This window comes from Haemaphysalis longicornis, unplaced genomic scaffold, assembly GCF_048455015.1.
Source record: "Haemaphysalis longicornis isolate Haplotype H1 unplaced genomic scaffold, Haemaphysalis longicornis Haplotype H1 scaffold_2, whole genome shotgun sequence".
Taxonomy (NCBI): Eukaryota; Metazoa; Arthropoda; class Arachnida; order Ixodida; family Ixodidae; genus Haemaphysalis; species Haemaphysalis longicornis.
Genome location: NW_027526295.1, coordinates 246,625,758 through 246,641,337, shown reverse-complemented (window position 1 = coordinate 246,641,337; position 15,580 = coordinate 246,625,758). Strand labels below are relative to the sequence as shown.

General features: G+C 47.0%; 1 protein-coding gene across 2 annotated transcripts in view; it reads right to left on the bottom strand.

Moving 5' to 3' along the window:
• Positions 1-4,675: 4,675 nt before the first annotated feature.
• Positions 4,676-15,580, bottom strand: part of LOC144170309 (putative ATP-dependent RNA helicase DDX23) — a 21,468-nt gene continuing 10,563 nt past the window's right edge. For both annotated transcript variants that reach the window (XM_077700025.1, XM_077700026.1), the window contains exons 13-18: positions 14,854-14,943; positions 11,111-11,260; positions 10,112-10,263; positions 9,690-9,798; positions 8,666-8,840; positions 4,676-4,919 (exon numbers count right to left, since the gene is read on the bottom strand). In XM_077700025.1, the coding sequence (XP_077556151.1) occupies positions 4,696-4,919; positions 8,666-8,840; positions 9,690-9,798; positions 10,112-10,263; positions 11,111-11,260; positions 14,854-14,943 (900 nt within the window). In that variant the 3' untranslated portion in view covers positions 4,676-4,695. The remainder of the gene's footprint in view (positions 4,920-8,665; positions 8,841-9,689; positions 9,799-10,111; positions 10,264-11,110; positions 11,261-14,853; positions 14,944-15,580) is intronic.

Sequence of the window (15,580 nt, the reverse complement as noted above, 5' to 3'; positions counted from 1 at the left end):
ATATAAAAAAAAAAAGAAAGGTGCGTGCCTTTGGCTGCATCAGCTGTCCTCACCTAGTGGGGCAGCAGTCACCAGCCAGGCAGGGTGAAATGAATAAATCGTCACGCAACATGTCCAAGGAGAAATCACCAAACTGTGAGGTTATGTTAAAGGCTAACTCGGCAGTCTCGGTCAAGTGCCTCAGATTTGCGGTCATGTACCGTGCAAGAAGGTAACTTTCAAATGTTCATTGCAGTGAAATGCACAGGAGCACTCAGCAAGACACTATAATGTTTCAGCATTCACACCATCATAGCTGTCCATGTATGGGTTCCCATCTAGTTTTCTTTAAAAATGGCAAGGTGAAGCAGGCATGCTGAACCAGCGGTCTCCTCTGAACCCAATTTTTATCAAGCGCTTATTTAACTGGCAGGGGTATTTAATCACAACGGCTTCTAACCAGATTGGTGCCAGTTTTGGCACCAGATTGGCTGGAGTTTCTTTTTTTTTTGCTAAAGCCACTGCGCGTGCCGAGGAAGCTCGGCGGTCGGCGCGAGGCATGCGCTCACGAGCGCTTAGCATTTTCTTGGTATTTTTTCCTGCAATGGCGAACTTACGGCTTGTACAACGCACAGCTCCACAGTTAAAACAAAAAAAAAAATGCCTTGTGGCCCCACAGCAAGATTTTCATTTCTCAGACCATGTGGAATTCAGGTTCGACTTTCTCATTTTTTCTCATACTCATTGTGAATGTTCACGCCTGCCCACCCAAAAATGTTCACTTCACTTAAAGCTTTGGCAGTCTGCTTTTTGACAAGTGAGAATAATAATGCCAAGTGACAACCACTGGAAGAGGTTCTCAGAAGCATAAATTGAAATGATCTTGTTATGGAACAGCCTAATATATAAGTAGAAAGATCAGAAAATCTGCTGCTGAGAAATGTTGAAAAAAGGAAATACAGTAGACCCTCGATAAACGGAACTAAAGGGACCGAAAGGGACCGAAAAAATTAGTTCCGTTTAACAGGAGTTCCGTTTACTGAGATAGACGTGCGAAAGTGTAAATTTATGTGCGTACACACTCTTAAAACCATTTCATGAAACTCTAAGAACTAGAAGGTGACTGTAGCTGATTGTTTTTCAGAAAGCAAGAAAACTACAAGAGGTTTAGGCACAGCATTCACAAAGTTGATTTGGTGACAATGAGTCGCTGTGCACCACAAAATGCATAAATTATTTTCTTTGAGTCTTTGCAACTGCATCTTCACGAAGGCTAGAGGCCTCAACTTGGCGAGTACTTACGAGCCACAGAATTTAGAAGACAGCAACGTGCTAATGTAGCATGAAAAGCACCACGATGGCAAACGAGGCGGCAAGAGCTGAGCCCTGTAGCGTCGGCGTCTTGAATCGAGATCGAACGACTGGAACAAGAATGTCGCATTCATTGCACTAACACGGCTGACCACAAACAAGACAAGGTTTACAAGGCCAACGAGGCTAAAAAAAACCATGAAAAAAAAAAAAACGTAAAAAGCTAATTCTCATGCCAATGGGTTTCACAAGTTCTATTTCTGGTTCCATTTACTTGGTGACGAGGAAATTTTAGAAACGATTGCCGAGAGTTCTGTTTAAGCGATTTCCGTTTATCGAGATTCTACTGCATAACACTTACTTGTTAACTTTCCATTTAACAATTTTCACCAACAGCCAGTGGCATAGCATATGCACAGATGACAAAAGGTGACCTTGACAGTTCTTTTCGATATTGCTGTCAAAGCTATCAAGTGCAAAACCTGTCATGAAGATGCCGCAGCGTGGGTATCGGTAGTGATGGCGGGAGCAAGGCCCAAGCAGCTCTCCATTACAGCAGAAGAGATGTTCACCGATTCAGCATTCATAAACAAATAAGACAAATCACGTACGTTACGAGGAGAAACTTACTGTGAAGAAGTCCCCATACAGGTTTCTTGGACAAACAGCACAAAAACCAAAAGAAATAAAAAAACAAAGAATAAGTGATGCTGCACAAGTTATCCTTCCATAGGTCCAACGCAATGCAGGTGATCCTGCCAGCGTTGGCTGCAGATAACCCTGTTCCTTCAGTAGCCACTTGCATTCAGTAAAAATACATAGTTGAAAAGACTATTTGAAAACGTAAAGTATTTTGTTTTAAAGCACTTCTGAGTTGGATTTATATACAACCTATGCAATCTATATCTATAAAATGAAGTGCCCGACTGACTGACTCATCAACGCCCAGCGAAAACTGCTACATCTAGACTTGAAATTTCGAGAGTACATTTGCGACATGGCGTTGAGGCTCACTAAGGGGGGACTTTTTAAAATTGCAGGCCTAACCGAGGGAAAAGGGGAAATTGTGTTTTATTAAATTCGTGAATACCTCCTTCATCCGTTGACATTTTCAAGTGCTTTTTGCTTATATATGTAGCCCTTAAGAATATCTAAAAAGTAGTTTTTTGAATTTCGCCCAACCAATATGCACTGTCGAGGTCATTCCTCATTCCGGAAAAAAATTGGTGTTAAAGATTCTCGAATAAATCTTTCACCGATTCATTTATCCAACCGATTTTTGCTAGCATATGGCACTTATACAAATGCAGAGAACCATTTTTTTAAGGATTTCGCTTTGCGACGCCGCTAAGGGGGCCAAAGTGTTTTTTACAAATGACACGGCTGATGAGCCAAAAAGGCCTAACAGGTGATGTCCAAGCCTAGCCAAACTGCTCTTTCAAACGGTTTCAGATTTCATGAGCACATTTTGATTACGGTGTTGGAGGTCAATATTGCTGAAAATTATAAAAATTCCACCACGGGGAGAGTGCAAAGCAGTGAAGTAGTTTTTCATATCTTAATTTTTTATTGCACACCATTTGAGATATTCAACTGGTTTTTGTTAGGGTGGGTAACTTACTCAGGCATCTAAACACTGCTCTACAACATTTTTCTATGACACCCACCCAATAGAGGCAAGCAGGATTTCGGGAAAACACTGTTTTTACACATTTGTCAATAACCACACAGCCAGTTGATATATGCCATTCATTTTTGCTTGCAAAGACTGCCCATCCTATTGCCCAGAAAGCAATTTCAGGATTAGAATTTTGACCTAACATGCGGATAAAAAGGCAAACGAGGTTTTCTAATTTACACCCCTCTGGTTGTAGAATTTAGTTGAATTTTCCCGCGTTCGCATAGCGCTCGCCATCTGTTGGCACTTTCTGCAACCATACGCCTACTGCAGGAGCCTTGTCATTTATCATAAATCTAAAAGAGGAGACGAACCAAGAAAAAGAGCAAAGGTTAGCGCTCGCCATTTGTTGGGAGTTCCTGCAAGCCCGTGCCTCCCCTACTGAGCCCATGTCACTTCTGATAAAACTGTATCGATGAGCATCGTTCATATCTGGCAAGATAGCACTTCCCATGAGGAAGAATACCCCTCACGCAGTCGGCCTCCATTGTGTGTTCCCAGCGCAATCTCCTGCCGAATCTATGTAGTGCTTACAACGGGGCAGTCTTCCTCATATCATATTAAGAGTGCAAAACAACCTCCCCCTTCATCCATCCACTCTTCCCACCCATGAGCTGTGGGAGAACCCGGTGACTAACAGCGATCTGGATGTCCAGACAGTTCTTCCTCAAGAGCGAAGGCTGCTAGCACATCCCATGGTTTTCTGAAATTGGGAACCACTCCCACTTCACCGGCTCAATAAAACGTTTGTCACTCACTGACTCACTTGCTCGAGCGCACCATCTTGGTGCAATTTGTTTAGTGAGTTACAGTAAAACACGAGTGCCAGTCGTTTCACATTACCACGACGCGCCTGCAGTTGGAGCCCATGTACTGACAGCAGTCGGGAGCTCCTGAGTGTGTACCACTTCCTGATGAACTAGCCGAGTATGACAACTAACAAATAAATGAACACGTGTTATGCCCATGAGTGTCATTAATATAATGGCCCACCCGGGCACCACCGGGTGCTACCGCTAGTATATCAATACTTTCCAAAATGTGCCAGCGTAAACAAATTTTAATTCAAGCACGGGTCAAAGCCTATAGCATCTTCTGCTGGCACTCCTCCTGAGGTGCTCGCGCTAGTGGCACTTCCCTTGCTGGCAAACAAGATGTTCATCTATTTGTACACTGCGTTTTTACTACTAAATGCCTGAAACACGGGACAAAAGAAGAGTTGCTAAAACATTTGCATGTCTTCTTTGCCTCATAACTGCAAGCGGCCACCATTTTCCCCATGCGCAATGGCAACTGAGGTACCTAATCGCAGGCAAGTTTGGGCTCGACAGTACACACAAAAAAAAAGGAATACATCTCATTTCATTTAATATTTCAGCCAAATGCAAAAAAAAAGTACGCACTACAGTTTCAGGTACAGGATGTGTAGCCGTCAGAGTAGCATGCCTTCTCCAAGACCGAGCTGACCTGAAAACCAAGTCACATTTCAGGACCCTCGCTAAGCCAGCAACTGCTCATATGTGAAACCCAAAAGTGCTCAAAACTTTGATTTGAATTTTGTTCCGAGGAATGCAATGCTGTAAAGGCACTTTAGAGATGTTCGCACTCAGCTCCCACAGCTGACCCCAACCACGAATGAAGACCACGTCAGCTTGTTGGAAATCCCCTCCTCCCCCCCCCTCACCCCCCTCTGTTTGCATTTATTACAGTTACTATTACAAGTGGGATCAGGCGAAGATCTTCTCCTCACGCCGCTTCTTGGTGACCACGGTGCCGGGCTTGTGCTGGGCGTCGGGGTGGTTGGCCAGCTCGGGCGGGCACGTGGACACGGGGCTGCTCAGGATGAGCTGCTTCAGGTCGTAGAACAGGTGCGAGTCCTCCTTGGTCACAAAGGACACCGCCTTGCCATGCAGGCCCGCCCGACCCGTACGGCCAATGCGATGAGTGTAGTCTGCAGGGATAGCAGGGAGAGAGAAAGGCAGCAAGCGTCAATGCATGTTGTCAGAGTCGACTTCCTACACTGCTACATTAGGTACAACATAACTTCAAAGGGGAAAAAACCTGTGATGCTAAGTGTGGGGCTTAAAGGGGCACTGACACAAAAATTTTGCATCTTGTTTTTTTTGTTGCGATAAGTAGCTAGTGACCTACTTATAACCTGTAGAAACCTCATTTGCTTCAGCGTGCGACGGTTGTTTAATTAGAGGCATTTTCAATGCGGCCAGTCGCAGTTTCGGTTTCAGCGAGTGCCGCGAAACGATGGATTTTGTGGATTTTGTGTGAACAAAGCTGACCACGTGACCGTCGGAGGGATATCACAGTTACAGAGCAGAGCCGCCGTAGCACTGTCGAGTCCGCATCGACGGCAGTTTCTGCGAATGCCCCCCCGTACTGATCTCGTGAGGCGCCTAATTAAAAAGCGACCGTGGATGTGACGCAGGCGCTGCGAGTGCAAATGCTACCGCTCGCGGCTAACGAACGACGCGCGACGATCGAGACAGTGGGTGGCAAGACGCGCGCTGGGAGCAGCCGGCCGGTCTGCCTACAGGTCCGCCTACAGATGTGTTCGGCTTAGCACTGCGGCGGATATTCGAGTGCCGCTCTCGTAAGCGGTGCAGATGACAATTTTTAATGCAACCCGCCATGGCATCATTAACTCCTTTCTCATGTAAGCCACCATGGTCGGGACTTCGGGACAATTTCGTGCAGCGGTAACAAGCTATCACTCGAGCTACCTGCGCCGGCGTGGGCCACTATCGCGGCCGTGGCCGCCGCCTGCACAACGACCTTGTAGCTTGCTCAGTGGGCTTTTCGTGCCTCCGGCGCGTTTACGCATCCAATGGTAATAAACAGTAATAGAAACAGAGTGCCTGGAATCGCTGTAGAACTTTGGTCGCGGCCAGCTGCCCGATGAGCTGACGAAATCACGGCGCCTCCGCCGCCAACGATCGGGTCGTTCGTTCTCGAGAGCAGAAGCTCCGCCCTCCGGCCCTCCGATTGGAGCGGCGAGCCGGCAGTGCGGAAGCGGCAAACACAAACTCGTGACGTGTTTGGATGTTGTTTATTTACACTTGCGCGTGGTCCTCTGCTGGCCGCTCGGTTGCGTTTCGCACACTTCAAAATTGATTTTAAATATGTTCTAGGCTGTATTCACCGCTGATATTTTGCAGATGATGTATATGTGTTCCCACCAATCTATCTCCGAAGTTATCTCGCCTTCAAAATTTTGTGTCAGTGCCCCTTTAAGGGGGGACACTGGTCTTGAAGACATTTTTGTTATTTTTGAACCAATCTCCTTGAAATTTGCACATTAAGTGTGTTTTAACATCCTGAGCACAAATATGCAGTCAGTTTTCGTCTATATAGTCTAAGTTCAGAGTTGTGCAACATGTTACGTCATTCAATTTCGGGCAATTTTTAATTATCTGCTTATCATATACTTGAATACTTTTTGTTCCTTTGTGCTCTAGAAGGACCAGGGAGTGCAACTATATCACAACAGTAATTTTATCACTGTTTCTGCAATTGCTGTACACTTCATAAATGTCAGGTCATCAATTATCAATGTTTTCATAAAACAAAATGCATGAAAAAATTATACAGTGTAGACCATTTATAACGTAACCGCTTATAGTGCGGGACCGGATATAACGCGGGTTTTTGCGACCACCGGTTTGCCTCCCATAGAACTCAATGCATAAGCATACCGCTTAAGATGCGGTTGGCCGAAGCACAATACCGTTTATAGTGCGGTTTTTCGGCGGGTCTGCTGATCGACCGGCGCAGCTGGGGCATCGTTTTAGGGTAGCAAAAGAAAAAAGAAAGGATGAAATCGGCCATCTGACGCAGCGTGCACCCCTTGCCCTCCTCTAACATAGACACCGAAAGAAAAAAAATAGGCACCCTTTAGTTCGTGCGTACCTGATAACCACAACTGACCTTGCTTGATGCACCTCGAAAGATAGCGACAAACTCCCCATCCGCGCGCGGCAAGTTGATTTTATTAATCGTGAACCGCATGGCCCGTTTTCGCGCACGGATCGTGCACATCGGCGTTGCGCGCGAGGGTTTTTTTTTTTTTTTTTTTTTTTTCGTGCTTGTATCGACGATTCCGCGCTCGCGGTGGCTTCGCGTGGCAGTGGGAGGAGCCTGACAACTTGCACCAATGGGGAGACGCGTACCTAATGGTGAGAGATTCGAAGCGCTCCGAGCCGGCTAGCCGCGCCAGAGAATCAGAGATGTTTAGGCTTACCACCGCGGTATTTTTTGATGGGCGCTTTCACAAGCAGCGTGGATGGCAGTTTATATTCCATTTTTCGCCCACATTATTAGCTCTTTTCTTGCATGAGCATCTTCGCTTGCGCCCCGTGCGGCATTTCAGCGAGCGGTTAGAAGCGGTCGCTGGAACTTGCACCGCTTCACGGCCAGTGCCGACGCCATGTTGCCGCCTCTTACCGCGCCCCCCACACCACGCCAGTTGTATCCGCGCTGGCGTGCACTGCGCGTTTTCGCGATACCAAATCTACCACGCGGTTCACGCTTTAGAACGTTGTTGCAGATAAGCCACCGCTCTTTCCCTTTCCGAACATTCGAGCCGCGCGAAGCCGAAGATTTCCACCACCAGTACGTTGCGCTGATAAACAGCCGCCTTCGGCATCGTGAACGCAAGGTGGGGTAAAAAAAAAAAAAAATACCGCTGGCGTTCTTTTCACGTCTTGCGGCATCTGTTTATAGACGCTACAAACGCAGCCATGGTCTTTCAAAACAAACACAACGGAAGTTGAAGCCGCGCTCGCCGTTTGTGAGACTGCGCTTTTGCCCTGCAGCAGCGGCTGATGTTAAAAATAATACGAAATATAGACCGTGCCTTCGTTTTTAAGTGCTGTGCGTTTGAGTGATGATAAATATAGGTTGACTTGAGAGATAGGTGGCGATGTGGTTGAATTCGCGCGTGTTTTGGTTATAGTGCGGTACCGCTTATAGTGCGGATTTTTGCGGCTCCCGCGACATACGTTATAAGCGGTCTACACTGTACTAGTATGAATAAATTCTATATTTTCGTGGTTTTATTGCACTGTTCAGTTCTTAAGCTTTCGAATGCAGCAAGAATGACGCAAGTCCGACCAGTACATCCCAAGATATTGTACCCGACAGTTGACCTTGTGGGAAAAAAACTGGTTTTGAGAAAACAAGGCACCAAGTTCAGAAATGGAGGGGAAAATGGCCATTTAGCCAACTTCAAATGGTGACAGCTTTGTAAATACTGATGGTACAGCTATACTATTTTGCAGGTACATTCTTTGGGACCTATAGAATGCAAATAAAATTAATACAGAAAACTGATTTTTTGGCAAATTTTTGGTCCTCAACCTCCTCGTTCAGAACAGGGCATTTTTGCCAGACAGTTTTGCCTTGTGCCTCTAGTCCCTGGTGGTGGTGCACGTCTTTCGATGCACTAAACAAATCTATTCGACGCAGGTGTAGGCCGCACTGAAGAGGATAAAGACTAGGCTAATATGGGCAGAAGCTAGGCAACTGCTGGGCCAAAACCAGTGCGCTACACATTTTTGCCCAGGAGGTGCAACACTAAGTCAAGGTGCAACGAAAGGTTCAAGGCTCAGTATGGCTAGGTGGAGTGAGCAAGGCATTGCTTCTACTAGCGTGCATAACGCAGGAGGAGTTCGAAAGAACACCCACCCTCGATGGACTTAGCCATGTCGTAGTTGATGACCATGGAGACGTTGCGGATGTCGATACCACGACCCGCAACGTCTGTGGCCACCAGGATGTCCTTGGCACCCCCCTTGAGGCTGGCCAGGGCAAACTCTCGCTGCTCCTGGCCCTTGCCACCGTGCAGCGTGCAGGCGTTGAACTGCAGAGAGAGGGAGGGAATACATGCGGTGTTAGGACCGTTCTCTTTCCAACACCAGGTCCCAGCAGCAGGGCTCAACAGACAAACAGGTTTTGACATCTTCAAATACTGGGCAGCTACAGCAAGGAAGGAATAACATCGTATAGCAACTGATGTATTTTCAATACACAAGGCCACTCCAAAGAGGACACAATGCACCGAGAATTACGTCATACTACCACACAAACCTCCCTTCAGTGCTTGTGAGGTGCACTTTATATTGAAGAAGAGGGCTTCAAACTGCGCTTCTTCGAGTAACCTCTACAGAAAGTAAAGGTTAATCATTACAACTAACAAAACTTGAGGCAGTTAAAAAGCTCAATCTTTTTAAAAAGTGCACCCACCATTGCTGTTTTCTCTTTAGAACCTGCTGCTTTCAGTTTTTATTTGTTTCCTTTGACTCATAAAATAAAGAAAGTTGGGCGCTCTACTTATAAGAAAAATGGGCTGTCAACGGCAATGGCACCAATGTGATGCTCCCTGCCTGATTCATATTAGAATAAAGTTCTCTATGACCCTTCCATGAAGTTTCCTTATAAAAGGTGTATTTTTGTACTATTTTCCAAACTGCAATAATACATTAGGGTTGATTTATTTTAATTCCATCTGAACCATTAGGAAAAAAACATTTTCCTCACAACCTCTGTATGTTCTTTTATCAACCTCCCTATGCACCACAAATTTGAAAAGCCCCACCATCACACTGTACTCGTAGCACTGTTAGTAATCTCTAACTGCAGCAGCAGCCACCATGGCTCGCACAGCACCAAGCCAGGAGAAGGATCCCACACAGCGGCACCGATCACTTACGCCCATCTTCTCCAGACCCTTGGCAAGCACATCTGCGCCCTTCTTCTGGTTGACGAAGATGATCACAGGCGGCTCCACACCACGATTGAGAAGCTCCACCAGCTTCTTCCTGCAAACACATCGAGGAGGTCGGTTAGAGCCAGAGTGTGGCATCATTGCAAAAGCCAAGAGCTGCCATTCTCCTCCTAAAGTGAAGTTTAGCTGTTTCCCTACAATGAGCAGGCAACCGTGTGCAGCTTCTGCAAAGAGAGAGGCCCCTCTTGTTGTCCTCCCCCGCTGATCTGGCTAGCAACGGATGAACAGACACGAAATCTCAGGCGCTGCCCTGCTATCGCATTCTGAAACTAGCTGCGACCTTCGTCCCATAAGCCCCCCTGCACTGCCTAAAAACAGCAGTGATGCAACACGCAGTGCGGGCTGACCTTTTCTCGGACTCGGTGACCAGGTGCACGACTTGTTCGACTCTCTCGACCGGCTTGCCGATGGAGCCAATGTACACAATGGCGGGGCGCCGCAGGTAGGAGCGTGCCAGCCGCTCCACCGCCGGAGGCATGGTGGCCGTGAACATCACCGTCTGCGCAAGGGGGAAATCGTCTGCTACACACCTTGCCAATCCTGGATGCATGACAACGGCGAAACCTCGAAAGCAGGATGGATGCACTGACAATGTCTGTCAGGGCCAGCTTACCACACAATTCACCTGTCAGGGTTCACGCACAGCGTCAAAAGTTTGGGAGGACCCTACACTTGTTGATCAGGGGTTGGCCCCCTAATGTTGGCCCCACCACTGACTCACAGCTTTTCACGAAAAAGTGCAGCGGCGGCTGACTGCTCCCCTAACCCATTTTTCTTTTCCTTAGCCTGAGAACATCCTCAGGGATAGTATCACTTGATCCCTGCTATGGTAACCCACACAAGAGTGACCCTTCACTGAAGCTTATGGAGTTGCAATACCATATTCACTCAACTTTAATGCATCCTCGGTCTTAATGCGCAGCTAATTTTTGCAGGCTGTCTTCCTAAATACAGTACAATTCGCTTAGGACAGCTCTTCCTTCCATTTTAGCTTTTATTAGCAAGATTCCACGAAGAGTTTTCCCACAACAGCAATACCCAGTGCACAGTATTGCACTAACTGTTGTTTCCTGAAGGCACCCTGGACTGAGGCTGCTTGAAAAATTCGTTTTTATTTCCTTCCTGCATCAGTGCTAAGCAGGGCATTGGCAGTATGACTTGTGATCAACACAGAGGTCCCTTGCTTGGCCCTGTGGAGCGAACGCAGCTCTGTCACACCTGCTCTGTTCGAAAGCAGGATGGAAGTGTGGAAGGTTCACACTGTGGGAAGACCAACTGGAATGCCAGTACAGCGGTCACGCAATGGTCATTGCTTCGCACCAGCCCCTTCCCCCGTGCTGACGCACCTGCCTGTACTTGTGCTTAGATGCAAAGTTAGCCAGCAGCTTCTCTTCATCCTCAGCGTCATCTGTGTCTGGCTTCTGGTTGGTGACAGGCATGAAGTCCAGGATTTTCTGCACTTCACCTTCAAAGCCCATGTCAATCATGCGATCAGCCTGAAATGAAACAGCATTGGCATCAGAACAGAACAGGGAGGCCAGCTGGCTCAAAATTGTATTACAGTCGAACCTCGATGTAACGAACTTCAATGTAACAAAACCCTGTATTACAGTCGAACCTCAATGTAACGAACTTCAACGTAACAAAACCCCTGATGTAACGAACCATGTAATTTTGTCTAAGTTCAAGTGTATGCACACCATGTATTTTTAACCTCTGCATAACGAAGTCCCGTTTGCAGAAATTTCAATGTAACGAAGTTTCACGGACAATTAGGCACAAAATTTTAGTTGTAGAACTATATTTGGAAGCCGCAAGAGCCGGAACGCGGTCTCAATAAACCGCGAACGGTGACACGGGCCGCCCAATGCCGCGAGTCACGGAGTCCGCGAGCGAGCGTAGAAGCTCCTTGCCTACAAACAGGTGCCGCCGCCACATGCCGTCGCTTTGCCCTTCTCACGTGTTCGCTCGCGCTTGTTAGGTTTCATCGTTCCAGCAAGTGCGTGGCGAAGCATTTGTGGGATGCCACGAGCCGTGTGCGTGCATTTTTTTCATGCCCGTATTGCGCGTTGATGGCGGCTTCTGCCTCAGCCGAAAAAACGCCTTGCGCCGCGCGCAGCAGCGGGAGGAGCCTGACGACTTGCGCCAATGGGGAGGTGCACACCGCATGGCGGGAGCTTCGAAGCACTCGGGCACAGCCGGCTCAAGGATGCCAGAGACGATTAGGCCTAGCACTGCGGAGGATATTTGATGGGCACGTTCCTAAGTGGTGCTAATGACGTTTTACAGTGTAGTTTTCACCCACATTATCAGCTTCTTTCCCGCTTGAACAACTTCGTTTGCCCCTCTTATTGCGTTTTAGCGAGCGGTTTGAAGCGGCCACTGGAGCTACCCGCACCGCGCAGGTACTTGCCGCGGCTGCGTCGGCGCGCCTGTGGCTTGCGGGGCGCGCTTTTGCGCACAGAAAACGCTTCATGCGGTTCACGCTAATGCCCGTGTAGACGATTAAGCTCCGACAGTGCATTGCCCCTTTTTTAAAAGCGAAGAGTTCCATTCTGGCAATCATAAATAGTTCGAGCTACCTGCACCTGCTCTGCTTCACGGCTGCCGCATCGTGCGGGTTTTACCCGTGGCAATGTCAGTGCACCCGCCGTGTATGCACGTCACGTTTTCGCTTGCAGGTACCCGCTTCATGCGGTTAATCCTTCATTTTAATCGAGACTTTCAATGTAGCGAAATTTCAATGTAACGATGTAAATTACGAATTTTACCTACGTCGTTACATTGAGGTTTAACAGTATTAGGTGACTTGAGCATCACAGGCTTGCTTGGTCTGACAGCCAAAACAAAAAAAGTGCAGAGTAGTTTGGCCACTTGTTTAGTAAGCACTGAAAATGCGATGCCATTCGCTTACGAAACCAATTAGTGATGCAAAATATCCTACGACTATCTAACTGTTTTTTTTTTAACTAATATCTTTGCAAAACCGCTATTGATAGTGGTTGACTGATAGTTTTATGAAGGTTGGTTATCAATTTAACTATTGGTGGCTCCACCATAGTTAGAACATCAATGCTGCCTGCACTCGTAATCATGGATGGTAGATTACAGCATGCACGCTGCGCGCTGCTTTTAGTGACGAAAAACAACTGAAGAATTGACTATTGATACTGTCCCTAAACTGTCCTTATCAACACTGTCCAGGGAGCCCCCGTAGACTAGAAACATACCCAACCAGAAGTGACCACAAACTTTTAATTGTGAAGCCTACCTTCCCAACCACTTTTCCCCTTTTTCCCGTACAGAACTTGTTGGCCACCTTTTCACAATCAAGTCATTCCTTCATATCTTCAGCTTGCATATGACAGGAGGATTCATGGAAGGTCCCTTAAAATTCTCCACATTCATTCTATATATTAGTACTTCTGCAAAATTCAAGATCAGTAACAGGATTATACTGAGAATTTTCTGATAGCTTTCTCATTGTGTATATTTTGATCGTGAGTCAACAACCTATACAGTCTACGCTCGTTACAGAGGATCCGGCAACAACGGACTTTCGGTTACAACAGACCGTTTCTGTTGGCTTGTCTGGTCCCCATGCATTTTAAATGGAGTCCACTCTGCTCATAACGGACCCGGCTAGAGCAGACTATCGGCTACAACAGACTAAATTTTAGGCGAAAATTGTTTCGACTGAATGTTTACAGCGGTCTTCCGCGGGGCCGTCACCCGATGTGCTTTTTCTTTGTTTAGTTTGGCAAGAAAACTATTATGTCTGGCAACATTGCTGGCAGCCGGGTTGTTGGCGCAGCCAAGCCAAGCCAGTTCCAGTGGCTTTTTTTTGTGCGACCAGCGGCATGAGCGGTAGTGTAGCTGATTTCACTGTCAGATAAATTAAGCGCAATTAATGCTGTCGAACATGGGGAAAAACAGGCCAACATCGCCAGAAGTACAGGCCTGTTTGAGCAGACGGTCCGCTCTACCGTCAAGAACGCGCGAAGTGGAAACATGGTGCACTCGCCTCCGGGCACCCGGAAACATGGTGCACCTGGAGGCGAGTCTGCCCTCATCAGTTTTTTTAAGTATTAAAAAACTCGGGTTCAGTGGAGTTCGGTCTTTATTATTCCCACGCATGCGTTGTTCCCGTTCCGTTTGGTGAAAAAGGTAAGAAATGCCTCAAGTAGGGGGGGTTGGTTCCCATCCATTGTGTGCTATCTGCCCATAACCGTGCGCAGTCCAACTGGTCTAACTTTCGATTTCACAGCTGTCCGTCATCAGATTATTTCATAACAGCTGTTTCAGTGACCAGACTAAAATCGTTAAAAATGTGGAAGCTGCCTTGGGGGAACGTCAGGCAGCGATCCGATTTGTTAGACGAACGGTTTCGGCAAAACCTGCCTCATCGTGAAGGGATTTAAAAGAGCCTAGATAATTCTGATGGCCATGACTGATGTTTTATAGCTGGTTAATAATTGCGCCTAGTTATATTGTTGCTTTATTTGCTTAGCTCATCATGCGTCTTTACACGCTTGACCGCATGCTCGAGGCCTTTTCCAGGTGCTGGTGCTAAGCTTTGGAAATGGTGTTTATGCGATTCTTCGCCCTGGCGCGAACCCTGCAGAGATGCTGCAGGCGTGTAGAAAGAGCAAAGTGTATGTACTATGTATATGCAATATCGGTCAAAGTACCCACTTTAGGGCTCATACACCCCCCTCTCCCCCCCCACTTCCCCTGTCGGATACTGCATACTTCGGCTACAGCAGACATTTTTTGCCGGATTAAGAAGGTCCGCTGTAACGGGAGTAGACTGCATTTCTGCCACTAGACTGGGTCCCGCCTCCATGTTGATTTCTTCACACCCTGGTGCCGAAACTCAGGACTTGGGTCCCGAGCTCTGGCACCAGCATGTGGAGAAGGAATAAAGGCAGCTAAACGTAGGAACCAAGTTGAACCACATTGTCTGATTACCACCAGGCAAGACCATGGGCTGATCTCTGTCCTCCACAGGTCATGTTAGTGCCACCTACCTCCACCCATCTTCCCCTTTATTTGCAACACACCCCAGGGAAAACCAAAGAGCACCAACCTCGTCCAGTACAATGTACGTGCATCGGCTCAGCACCAGGTACCGGTTCTCCAAGACGTCAATTAGACGACCAGGAGTGGCAATCACAATCTGCAAAGGACAAAGAAGGAAGCCCAACTGGCCTCTGAGATGCACACTGCAGATGTCCCGCAAAAGCAAGCCACCAGAAAAACCGGCCCCACAATGGCAAATAAAATCTTAACAAAACCAACCATGGCAGCGTGCTTGAACAATCAAGAGCATAAACAGAATACCAAATTATTAACGTCAAGCTTAAGAAAAGTGAGAGGAAAAAATAACAAGCTGTATTCCAAATAACAAAAACAAAGCTCTCGCAAGAGAAAGCCATGACACAGGAGCTATAGCGAAAACAAATAGGAGGCTTCTTACGACCCGGCTGTCTGCAAGCAAGCTATGCAGTGGGCCTTTCATTGAACAACCCATCATGGTAAAACAAAGAACATTCAGAACTTTAATGTCCGCAAAAGGGTGCATTTATTATGCATGTAAACACAACAACATACTGACGTGAATGCAGAACTAATAATTCCCAATGAATACAGCAGCATACCTTAGTACCGCTCCCACACACCTGAACCAGGAGATCAATCATAAAACTTGATTTTGGTAAGCAGCACAGGTAGCATAAGCTCAACAGTAAAATATTTACAGTTCCTTCTAGACTTGCAGTAGCAAGAAGCCAATGCAAGGCACAGAGTAAAGATTT